The sequence below is a fragment of the Thamnophis sirtalis genome, unplaced genomic scaffold (genome assembly GCF_051295495.1).
Source record: "Thamnophis sirtalis isolate CommonGarterSnake01/CBP01778 unplaced genomic scaffold, rThaSir2_p1.2 scaffold_2, whole genome shotgun sequence".
Classification (NCBI taxonomy): domain Eukaryota; kingdom Metazoa; phylum Chordata; class Lepidosauria; order Squamata; family Natricidae; genus Thamnophis; species Thamnophis sirtalis.
This window is the reverse complement of record NW_028261382.1, coordinates 51,492,251-51,504,750: the sequence shown is the minus strand read 5'-3', so window position 1 is coordinate 51,504,750 and position 12,500 is coordinate 51,492,251. Positions and strand designations below refer to the sequence as shown.

The 12,500-nt window shown below is 47.3% G+C and overlaps 1 protein-coding gene across 1 annotated transcript in view; it reads left to right on the top strand.

The window, feature by feature from the left end:
* KNTC1 (kinetochore associated 1) overlaps positions 1-12,500 on the top strand; it is a 63,505-nt gene that overhangs the window by 19,939 nt on the left and 31,066 nt on the right. Inside the window, exons 21-30 of the mRNA XM_087703468.1 lie at positions 975-1,118; positions 2,393-2,449; positions 3,845-3,940; positions 6,844-6,978; positions 7,862-8,005; positions 8,111-8,209; positions 8,292-8,395; positions 9,230-9,335; positions 9,685-9,819; positions 11,550-11,672. Of these exons, the coding sequence (XP_087559594.1) occupies positions 975-1,118; positions 2,393-2,449; positions 3,845-3,940; positions 6,844-6,978; positions 7,862-8,005; positions 8,111-8,209; positions 8,292-8,395; positions 9,230-9,335; positions 9,685-9,819; positions 11,550-11,672 (1,143 nt within the window). The remainder of the gene's footprint in view (positions 1-974; positions 1,119-2,392; positions 2,450-3,844; positions 3,941-6,843; positions 6,979-7,861; positions 8,006-8,110; positions 8,210-8,291; positions 8,396-9,229; positions 9,336-9,684; positions 9,820-11,549; positions 11,673-12,500) is intronic.

Below are 12,500 nucleotides of genomic sequence, written 5' to 3'. Positions count from 1 at the left end.
GCCACATGACCACGGAGACGTCTTCGGACAGCGCTGGCTCTTCGGCTTTGAAATAGAGACGAGCACCGCCCTCTAGAGTCGGGAACGACTAGCACAGATGTGCGAGGGGAACTTTTACCTAAGTGGCCTCCAAGTGTGTTTGTTCCTTCCTAGAGTTGACTATTAAGGCATCCAGGATGTCTTCCCTACTGGAGGGTGTTTCTGAACTTTTCCTTGATCCCAAGAGGCTCTTTGTGAGAGCTGGGCTCCAAGCCAGCAGCTCTGCAATCTCATTCCAGGCCATATTTAAGCCATTCGGTTTACAGATTAAGGGAGTTGGAAGGGACCTTGTAGGTCATCTAGTCCAACCCCCTGCCCAAGCAGGAGACCCTGCGCCATTTCTGACAGGTGGCAGTCCAGTCTCTTCTTCAAAGCTTCCAGGGATGAGGCTCCCAAAACTTCCGAAGGCAACTTCTGTTCCATTGCTCTGTCTGAAAATCCCTTCTTATTTCCAGGTTGAATCTCTCCTTGTTCAGTTTCCATCCATTATTCCCTGTCTGGCCTTCTTCGGCTTTGGAGAATAGCTTGACCCCCTCAAATATTGGTCCTTCTCTTCCCTAGACCAGCCATGCCCAGTTCCTGCAACCGTTCATCGTATGTTTTAGCCTCCAATCCCCTCATCATCCTGGTTGCTCTTCTCTGCCCTCTTTCTAGAGTCTCAACATCCTTTTTTATAATGCGGTGACCAAAACTGGACGCAGGACTCTAGGTGTGGCCTTACTAAGGCTTTATAGAGTGTTATTAGCACCTCCCTTGATCTTGGTTCTATCCCTCTGTTAATGCAACTGAGGATGGCATTGGCTTTTTTGGCTGCTGGCACACACTGCTGGCTCATATTTAATGGGTTTGTCCACTAAGGCTCCCGTTAAATTGAAAACTCGATTCACAAGCGCCTGAATCCCTTGGTGGTGAGAACATTTCTCTTCCTCCCACAGGCGGCGTTGGAAAGGAGCTTCAGCCAGGAAATGCTGGAGGCCTTGCTGGAGTCCATCTCCGGGACGCTTCCCCTCCAAGAGCTGGCTCAGTGGCTGAAGCAGGTGGTTCTTCCTTTCGTAAGGCGGGTGCTGCCACGTGGACAGGTAAGATCCAGGAGTCCCTTGTGAGGAAGGACCGGCAGATGGTTCCGAAAAAAGGAAGGAAGGAAGGAAGGAAGGAAGGAAGGGAGAATTCCTTACAGAAGGACTTTGATCGAAAGCCTTCGCTTTAGTGCCTGTGAATAAAAAGGCTTCTGACCATCACTTATGATGACCCAGGACACTTCACACACCGTCATAAATAGGAGTCAGGGGCCCAGCGTCTGAATTTTGACCCCGTGATGCTGCGGAGGTCGTAAGTGTGAGACGTACGATCATTGCAGCAAACCCCACATCCACGGGGTCGAAACCCGGATGCTGGGCCACTGGCTCCTATTTATGACGGTCCCGGGATCATGGGATCGCCTCTTACGACCTTCAGTCGGAGAGGGAGGTTCGCTTAACAACACCGTGTTACTAACAACTGCCTTGATTCACCTAACGACGAGGTGATCAAACGGAGCAAGACACACTTAGCAACTGTCTTGCTTAGCGACATAAATTTGGGGATTGTTTGTGGTCCAATCGGCCCCATCCAAGCTCTGGCTATGAGATTAATCAGTAACCCCGCTTGGTCATTATTATTATTATTATACAATTGTATCACAGCGGCCAGTTGTTTCGCCGGATTTGGCATTGGTTACTAGTCGGGCCCCACCCAGGGGCCTAGGACGTCGTAACGTATTTTCGTAATATGCGTGCAGATCCAAGCAGTGCAGCTTTTTGCATTTGACTGATGGTGATTTTGTCAATTTTTAACTGTTTCAAATGTAATTCCAGTGCTTTTGGAATAGCACCGAGTGTGCCAATTACCACTGGAATTACCACTGATGGTTTGTGCCATAATCGTTGAATTTCGATTTTTAAGTCCTGGTATTTTGCAATTTTTTCATGTTCCTTCTCGGCGACCCTGCTATCACCTGGTATTGCGATGTCTGTGATTGTGACCTTGTTTTTCTCAACCAGTGTGATGTCTGGTGTATTATGCGCCAGTATTTTGTCGGTTTGTATACGGAAATCCCACAAGATCTTGACCATCTGATTTTCGGTGACTTTTTCAGGCTGATGTTCCCACCAGTTTGTTGCTGTTTTAATATTATAATTTTTGCACAAATTCCAATGGATCATTTGTGCTACTGAATTGTGCCGCAATTTATAATCAGTCTGCGCGATTTTTTTTTTTTACAGCAGCTGAGTATGTGATCAACAGTTTCATCGGCTTCTTTGCAAAGTCTATTATTATTATTATTATTATTATTATTATTATTATTGTCCTCCAGAAAGAAGTAGCAAAGTGGTTGGAAGGACGTGCTCGGAGCCTCGAACTGACGGACAAAGTACGTGCATTTTATTTTTATAAAGTTTTTTATTTTTCCGTTTTCATAGCATATGATCACCTGTATACAATTACATAGCCTAAAAATATGGTGGATTATTCGAAATATTCTTTAAAAGAGAATATTCACTCCCCAGCTGTTCTTGCTAGGTATAATTACAGACTGTACAGTTATAGAGACTAATTTGATTCTGAACTTAATAACGGCAGCAAGATTGTTGGTGGCGCAGTACTGGAAGAAGGAAGAATTGCCTACTAGTCAAGAATGGATGTTAAAAGTAACAAATTTAGCAGAGGTGGCTAAAATCTCAGTATATCTGAAGGACCATTCAGATGAGAAATATAAGCTGGAATGGAGAAGATGGATTGGCTACATTCAAAATAAATATCGGACTAAGAAACTCCAGATAGCTTATGAATGAATGAGCAAGGAATGTAATAATTTACTTAAGGCTAGCTTAATAAAAGGGGAGTTAAAGTACAAGAGGTAGGTAGGATGCTATAGTTAGCCTATGTTAGTGTATGATTGTTAAATGTTTATACCTTGTATTTTGCTCTGGGAGGTTGGGGGGAGGGAGGGTTGGAGGGGGGGCAGGGTTGGGGTGGAGGGAAGGAAGGGGAAATATTTGTAAAATTTATTAAAACTCTTTAATAAAAAAAATTACATAGCCAACATCATATTGTATTATTAAATGTTTACATCTTACCATCAGCTCCCAAAAACAATGATTGGCTCTTCTGCTCTCCATATGCCATATTTTTACCGTATCCATCACTTTCTTCTCCCTCTCTCTTCCCCCTCCCTCCCTCCCTCCTTTCTTCCTTCTGTCATCCTTCTCTACTTCCCCTTCCTCTCTCCTCCTTTCTCCCCTTACCTCTCCTCCTTTCTCTCCTCCTCTTCCCCCCCTTGCCCTCTCTCCTATCCTTTTCTTCTTCCCTTACCTCTCTCCCTCTCCTCTCTCCCCTTTCCACTCCTCTTTTCTCTCCTCCTCTTCCCCCTCCTCTCTCCTATCCCTCTCTTCCCTTACCTCTCTCCTTCTCCTCTCTCCCCTTTCCACTCCTCCTTTCTCTCCTCCTCTCCCCCCTCCGCCCTCTCTCCTATCCCTCTCTTCTTCCCTTACCTCTCTCCTTCTCCTCTCTCCCCTTTCCACTCCTCCTTTCTCTCCTCCTCTTCCCACTTCTCTCCTATCCCTCTCTTCTTCCCTTACCTCTCTCCTTCTCCTCTCTCCCCTTTCCACTCCTCCTTTCTCTCCCCCTCTCCGCCCTCTCTCCTATCCCTCTCTTCTTCCCTAAAGTAAGTGCATTTTAATTGCCCCAAGTCTCTAGAGGCACCGTTACTGTTCGTCCCATAGATGATGGATTAATCGTGGGTTGTTGTTTTTTCCCCCCCAAACAGGCCAACTGGCCAGAAAACGGCCTTGCGCTGGCAGAGGTGTTTTTTACCAGCAAAGATGTCGGTGATGTTGGACTGGCCTCATTCTTCCATTTTTCGGTAAGTAGTTATGCCTAAAGGCTGGCTGGGGGGGGGGATTATGGGAGTCAAAGCCCCCCAGAGCTTAAAGGGGCGAAGCTTGAGAAACACCAGATGGCAAACAAAGAAGAAAAGGAAAGTTTTTGCCTCTAGAACAGGGATGATGGCGAACCATTTTGGCACCAAGTACCCAAACCGGAACGCATTCCTGCGCTGGCCACCTGGTCTTCTGGTTTCCAGTGCGTGTGGAGATCAGCTGGCCAGTGTTCATGCGTGCACCAAAACCCAGAAGAGCAGCTGGCGGTGGCACATGTACACCCACGTTACACCTGTCCTCCGTGAGCTGCACTGGCTGCCAATTGGTCTCCGGACTCAATTCAAGGTGTTGGTTATCACCTTTAAAGCCCTACATAGTTTATAGTTAGTTTATAGTTTTATTGATTTGTATGCCGCCCACTCCCGAAGGACTCCGGGCGGCTTACAATAAAACAAGGGAGGGGAATAATACACAAACAACATTAAAATATACAACAGTCACAATCTCCGGGGGGCTGAATATTACGAGAGCCCCCCCGGCCTGCTGGAGCAGCCAGGACTTAACAGCTTTGCGGAAGGCCGGGAGGGTAGTAAGGGTCCGGATCTCCACGGGGAGATCGTTCCAGAGGGCTGGAGCTGCAACAGAGAAGGCTCTGACATTGGCTGGCAGATGGAATCCGGAGGAGACCTAACCTGTGTGATCGAATCGGTCTATGGGAGGTGATCGGCAAGAGGCGGTCTCTCAGGTACAATGGCTTAGGGCCAGGGTACCTTCGAGACCGCCTGCTGCCACATACCTCCCAGCGGCCAGTAAGATCCCACAGATTGGGCCTCCTTTGGATGCCGTCAGCCAGACAGTGTCGGCTGGTGGGCCCCCGGAGGAGAGCCTTCTCTGTGGCTGCTCCGACCCTTTGGAATGAGCTACCCTCAGAGATCCGGACCTTACCCACTCTCATGGCCTTCAGGAAAGCTGTAAAAACCTGGCTGTTCCGGCAGGCCTGGGGGCTGTTGACCTCACTGTTGAGGTCCAGCCCCGATTAGAACGAATGTATGAGAGGTGTTTGTTGTTTTTAAACTGTTTTCTTTTATTGTTATGTGTTTTTTTATATATTTTTTGTAAGTCGGCCGGAGTCCTTCGGGATTGGGCGGCATATAAATATATTTAATAAATAAATAAATGTGCCCACAGAGAGGGCTTTGCATGAATTGAATTGAATTTTATTATTTGTATGCCACCCTTCTCCGGGAAGGACTCAGGGCGGCGAACAATTCAAAAAAGGGAAAAGGGAAACATAGAACAAAATACAGATAATTAAAATAAGCAAGAATCACGCAACCACACAAGTTGAGAGGGGAGGGGAACTCATCAACCCCAGGCCTGCCGGCAAATGCCACCTCTGGCCCGGGTGCCATCACGGCTCTAGAAAACGAGACGGAATTATTTGTATTAAGTATATTAAGAGGGAATTATAGGGGGGGGGGAAACCACACATTATATCGTGTTACACATAATAACAGCTGGCGATGGAGTGGTGATTAAAAAGCAGTGCTAGAATGTGCAGAGACGGATAGGCGAACAGTGGAAATAAAAGGAAGAGGAGAAACAAGAAACGAGATACTGTTTGATTTGGGACACGTGGTATAATTGAAGTAAAGATTAAAAATGCAAAAGTAAATTTAGAGGTGGCAAAAAAGGTTCTATATATATATGTGTGTGTATGTGTGTGTGTGTGTGTATGTGTGTGTGTATATATATATAGAGAGAGAGAGGGAGGGAGGGAGAGAGAGAGAGAGAGAGAGTGTGTCACAACCCCTGGTATGCCCCAATTATGGGAGGAAGCTAACTGCTTCCATCATCTGTCAATCGGCTCGTCACAAGAGTCCATCACAACAGAAACCCAATATTTTTACTGTTGCCTTTGTTATATATGTGTTTTTTATTTGTGCTGATAAATAAATAAAGGGAGACTAGTATAGATCTATTTCAAGCTATTTAGCTCTCATCAGCTAGCCATACCCTTACTGGGATTCGAACCTGTGCTGTATTACCTATTAAGCAGTTGTGTTAACCACTAAGCCACAAGGTTCTCCTCCTTTATCAGCTGAGCCAGGGAAATAGGTATATATTTAGTGTCACAACCCCTGGTATGCCCAAATATGGGAGGAGGCCTACTGCTTCCTTTCTCTGTCTATCGACTCGTCACAAGAGACCATCCAGACAGAAACCCAATATTTTTACTGTTGCCTTTGTTATATTTGTGTTTTTTTATTTGTGCTGATAAATAAATAAAGGGAGACTGGTATAGATCTATTTCAAGCTATTTAGCTCTCATCAGCTAGCCATACCCTTACTGGGAATCGAGCCTGTGCAGTATTGCCTCTAAGGCAGATGTGCTAACCATTGAGCCACAGAGCTCGACTCCTTATCAGGGAAGAAGGTATATATTTAGAGTCACAACCCCTGGTAAGCCCCAATTATGGGAGGAAGCTAACTGCTTCCATCAGTTAGCCATTATTTATTCCATTCATTTATAAATTCATTCATTTATTCCTTCCATTATTTATCAGCACAAATAAAACACACACACACATATAGATAGATAGATAGATAGATAGATAGATAGATAGATAGATAGATAGATAGATAGATAGATAGATAGATAGATAGATAGATAGATAGAGATAGAGATATATATCTCACTATAATAATGGCATATTGTATATAATATATGCGTCAGGAAAGGAAGAATAATGTAAGTAACTTGCATGTACATATGAGATATGCTGATACCGGAGTGTTGTAAAGATTGAAATGGTGATATAAAGCGAAGAAAATTGCTTAATAAAAAAACTATTTGGGGAAAAAAAGAAGAGAAAATGAGACTTAGTGGCCTTTGGTTTTCCAGAAGGACGGTGAAGACAGGGAGATCCAACGCCTGATGGATCTGGTCGGCGCCTTGCAGGATTTGGTAGATCTGTACAGGAAATACAACTGTAGGCTGACTCTCTGCAACTTTGAAAAGGTAGGCGGGAAAAGCCGGCGTTTGTAAGGAGAGAGTCTTTTGGGGCGCCGTCAAAAGCTTTTGCAGTCGGGGCGAATCGCATAATCCCATCGTTGGGCTCACACTGAAGATTTTAACCTTTGTGGGCTCATATAAAGCGGGGTCAGCAACCTTAAACACTCAAAGAGCCACAAAGGTCCTAACTGGAAGCCCTCCCGGAAGTCTGGTTCCCCCACCATAGAGTCTCCTCCTAGCGCAGCATCCTTTTTCCTCTGCCGACCGGAAGTCCAATTCCCCCACCATAGAGTCTCCTAGCGCAGCATCCTTTTTCCTCTGCCAACCGGAAGTCCAGTTCCCCCACCATAGAGTCTCCTCCTAGCGCACCATCCTTTTCCCTCTGCCGACCGGAAGTCCAGTTCCTCCACCATAGAGTCTCCTCCTAGCGCGGCGTCCTTTTTCCTCTGCCGACCGGAAGTCCAGTTCCCCCACCATAGAGTCTCCTCCTAGCGCGGCATCCTTTTCCCTCTGCCGACCGGAAGTCCAGTTCCGCCACCATAGAGTCTCCTCCTAGCGCGGCATCCTTTTTCCTCCTCTACCTGTCCTAACCAAAAGCCGTACCGATTGCGGAGCCGACCGGAGACAGGGAGCCGCAGCCGAGGGATGAAAGAGCCACAGGTTGCTGAACCCTGATATAAACAAAGCCCCCAGCCCCGGGTTTCTCGCAGGATATGACACGATAAATATTGACGCCCTCCCCAAATCCTTGAAACGGGAGCGGGATATGATAGAATAGAGAATGAATCCTTGTGAAGAAGACTTCTGCTCAGCTGCTAACATGGCACGGACCCGCTTCTATTCCGAACGATGACCAGTCTTGGTTTTTCTCCCTCCCGCCGCCCTCTAGGAAACCCCAAACACAATTGTGTTCCGTATGCTTGACAAAATCCGGGCAGCCGAACTCCTCCCTGCGGCTTTAGAGAATTATATCGAACCGTACATGCGCCACCATTATATAAAAAAAGATGAGATCCTCCTGCAGTACATAAAGGTACGGATGCATCCCTGATCTCGTTCGACTTTGTCGGGTTGCGGCGGGTGTGTGTGTGTGCTCCAACAGTCCCCGGCCTCTTTCTGTATCCTTCACCACCCCCAGGACCTGCTGCTGCGCCACCGCACACGTTCGTCCTCCGTTTTTGACACGATGTGGGAAGCGAAAGCCATCGCTGTCTTAGGCTGCATGTCCAACTTAGAGGTGCGTCAGGCCAGAGAACGACTCCGGATGGCGGGATGGGAAATAATTTTGCGTGGGGTAACGATCAGGTTGTTCTTTCCAGTTGATCTTCGAAGGGGTGCTGGCCATAATGCATAGCGCCGTTGTCCCTTGGAGCCCGGGTGTGGAAGACCTAGTACAGCGGTACCGGGGCATGGAGCATGCCAGGTAAGAGAGGGAGGGGCAAAACTCCGCTTTAAAGGTTGAGACGAATCAGGAAAAGAGTCTGTAGCCTTGAGAGGTTTCCTCTGCAGGAAGGGAATGGTCCTTCTGTCAAGGTAATAGCCGACCAGCTGCTGTAAGGCTGTAAACCAAGATGATGACATGAGGATGAGTCAGTAGGGTTACTGTCACTTTAAGAAGCTATATATATATAAGGGAGGCCACGTGAGGGCGTCTCTCCTCCTGTATCTCTCTCCTCGTGTTCTATCTCCATTGTGGTTCTGAAGCTCTGTCTTGCTTTGGTTTTTTTTTACCCCATGTCAAAAAGGCCTGTGCTGGACTTCCCTGCCACCCATGGTCCACAGCCACCCTGTAAAAGGAATTGCGTAATGTCAGGGTTCCAAAAACACCTCTACTATGCATTTTCGATGGTGGGAAAATGGAAGTGGGGGGGATTGTACGGAGTTAGATGATATGTAGCCATAACGACATTCTTTCCAGAAAGCCAAGGTCATCCTTTGTCTCTGCACCTGACCGGAACTGGATGGGTGGAACTGCCAGCGTGGCAGTGGGAGATTGGACCATGGGATGGACTTGTGGGCGTGGGGGCAAAATTTTCAACTAATTGGGGAAAACCGGGAAGCTTTCAGATTTGGGTTTCCCCAGATGTGCCAACATGGCTCTCTTCACAAACTGGAACTTTGAGGAATCCTTTGCCTTGGACTCTGATTTAATTTTGGAGGCTGTTTGGAACCCCGACATTAATCACTTCTCCCCCCACACCCCAAGGGAGATCTTTTGCCTTACCTAGAAATTTGTCATGAAATTGCTTCCTGGCAGGGTGAAGCTCCTGGAGGAAGGTTACCGGCTGATGGAAATGAAGAAGCTTCTGCGGAGTTACGGCATACGAGACACCAACCTTTTAAACGATAAGCAGATGATTCTGGTAAGGAACTCCGGCCCACTTTTGATAAATGCTCAGAAACTCCCCGTAATTTTGACACAAACAAAATCTCTGTTGACCTGATGCTTGGTTTTTGAAGAGCCGAGGTGGCACAGTGGTTAAATGCAGCACTGCAGCTATTTCAGCTGACTGCAGTTCGGCTGTTCAAATCTCACCGGCTCAGGGTTGACTCAGCCTTCCATCCTTCCGAGGTGGGTGAAATGAGGACCCGGATTGTTGTTGGGGGCGATATGCTGACTCTGTAAACCGCTTAGAGAGGGCTGGAAGCCCTATGAAGCGGTATATAAGTCTAACTGCTATTGCTATTGCTATTGCTATTTTTCTCTTCCAGATGCTGGGCAAGTTCATCCTTAAACAGGACAGGCCTTCAGCTTTGGAAGATGCCCTGAAAATCATAAAGGCGTACATGTTGCCCACAGCTGAAGTCTACATTTGGAAGATCACGGATCTCGTCAACAAAGAAAAGGTGCGGATCGCGTCCCCAAAGCCCCGAGTTGAAATGCAGGTCAGGTTCGAACGCAGTAGCAGAGAAAACAGATAAGTCTTAAGTGCTGTTCCTCCAGGCCTTCCTGTCCTCCACCATCCTCTGGAGTCCATTGAAGCTCACGCCGGCTGCTTTGGTGACTCCATCCAGCCACCTCCTTCTCTGCCGTCCCCTTCTTCTTCTCTTGCCCCCCATCGTTCCCAGCATGAGGCTCTTCTCCAGGGAGTCCTTCTTCCTTCTCCTTCAGTGACCAAAGTCTTTGAGTTTCCTCTTCAGGATCTGGCCTTCTAAAGAGCAGCCAGGGTGGATCTCCTCCAGGACTGACCGGTTGGATGGCCTTGCAGTCCATCTTATCCATCCATCCATCCATCCATCCATCCATCCATCCATCCATCCATCCATCCATCCATCCATCTATCTATCTATCTATCTATCTATCTATCTCATCTTTTCTATGTTGTTGTTGTTAGTTGCAAAGTTGTGTTCGAGCCATCGTGACCCCATGGACAACGTTCCTCCAGGCCTTCCAGTCCTCTCCCATCCTCTGGAGTCCATTGAAGCTCACGCCTGCTGCTTCAGTGACTCCATCCAGCCACCTCCTTCTCTGCCGTCCCCTTCTTCTTCTCTTGCCCTCCATCGTTCCCAGCATGAGGCTCTTCTCCAGGGAGTCCTTCTTCCTTCTCCTTCAGTGACCAAAGTCTTTGAGTTTCCTCTTCAGGATCTGGCCTTCTAAAGAGCAGCCAGGGTGGATCTCCTCCAGGACTGACCGGTTGGATGGCCTTGCAGTCCATCTTATCCATCCATCCATCCATCCATCCATCCATCCATCCATCCATCCATCCATCTATCTATCTATCTATCTATCTATCTATCTATCTATCTCATCTTTTCTATGTTGTTGTTGTTAGTTGCAAAGTTGTGTTCGAGCCATCGTGACCCCATGGACAACGTTCCTCCAGGCCTTTCCATCTTCCACCATCCCCTGGAGTCCATTGAAGCTCAGGCCGGCTGCTTCGGTGACTCCATCCATCCACCTCCTTCTCTGCCGTCCCCTTCTTCTTCTGTCCTCCATCGTTCCCAGCATGAGGCTCTTCTCCAGGGAGTCCTTCCTCCTTCTCATCAGGTGGCCAAAGTCTTTGAGTTTCCTCTTCAGGATCTGGCCTTCTAAAGAGCAGCCAGGGTGGATCTCCTCTAGGACTGACCGGTTGGATGGCCTTTCAGTCCAAGGGACTCAATGCAGGAGTCTTCTCCAGCACCAGAGTTCAAAGGCCTCCATTCTTTGGCGCTCAGCCTTCCTTATGGTCTAACCTTCACAGCCACCCATTGCAACTGGGAAAACCATCCCCTTGACTAGACACACTTTTGTGGGTAGGGTGATGTCTCTGCTTTTTAGGATGGTGTCTAAATTTGCCATCGCTTTCTTCCTCTGGAGCATCTTTTAATTTCTTGGCTGCCGTCCCCATCTGCATTGATCTTGGAGCCCAAGAAAATAAGACCTGTCACTACCTCCATTTCTTCCCCATCCATTTGCCAGGGATTGAGAGGGCCCGGATGCCAGGATCTTAGTTCCCCTAAGGTTGAGTTTGAATCCAAAAGCAGTCAAGGTTGATCTCCTCAGAAGTTAAGTCAAAGAAGCCTTTAACACCTGTGTTTAACATTCCTCAAACATCGGTCCTGTTAAGGTTGGACCTAATGCTCGGATCTGCTTTCAGGGAGAAGACATCTTGGATCTACTGAAATCTCTGACTCCATCGGAAGCCGTAGAAATTGCAGAGAGAACTTTGATTTGGGGGAAAATTGTACTGGAGGAAGAAGTAGACACAGCTGAACAAAAGGTCCATCTCTGGGGAGGGAGGGGGGGAAATCTTACTGTCAAGCCATCTTTCCTTGTGGACTTTAGGCCTGTTACACTTTCTGCTATTCATTTTCTATGGTGGGAAAATGGGAGGGGGGGATTATATGGAGTTAGACGGTACGCAGCCATAACAACATTCTTTCTAGGAAAGCAAGGTCATCCTTTGTCTTTGAAACTTGGAAACTTGGCCAGATCTGGATGGGAGGAATCTGTCGTCATGGCAGTGGATGATTGGACCATGAGATGGACTTGTGGGTGTGTGGGGGGGGGCAGGATCTTGAACTTTAAACAGGGTGGGAAAACCGTGAAGTTTTCAGATTCGGGTTTCCCCAGATGTGCCAACATGGCCCTCTTCATAGATTGGAATTTTGAGGAATCCTTTGCCTCGGATTCTGATTTACTTTTGGGTGCTATTTGGAACCCTGACATTAACCCGAATCTCCTTTAAAATAATTCACCAGCTACTCCAAACTTCGGGGTGCTATCCGGGGCCATGAGCCCAACATTGAAGCGGTGTAAGGACTCAGGGAAGATGAACACTTAACATTAATACCACAGTTCCTCTTATAGCTGATTGACCAATTGGATTGGGGAGTTTCGTTAATACCCCCAAGGGCCCCGTTTCTTTGGGATTCATGATTGGCCAAAGTCTGCCCGTTGACAAGTAAAATCAGATTTTGCTTGCAAATTAGGGGAGATCTGGTATCAAAGTTAGTTAGTTAGTTTATTGATCTTGTATGCCGCCCACTCCCGAAGGACTCTGGGCGGCTTACAATAAACAAGGGAAGGGGATAAATAAACAAGACAA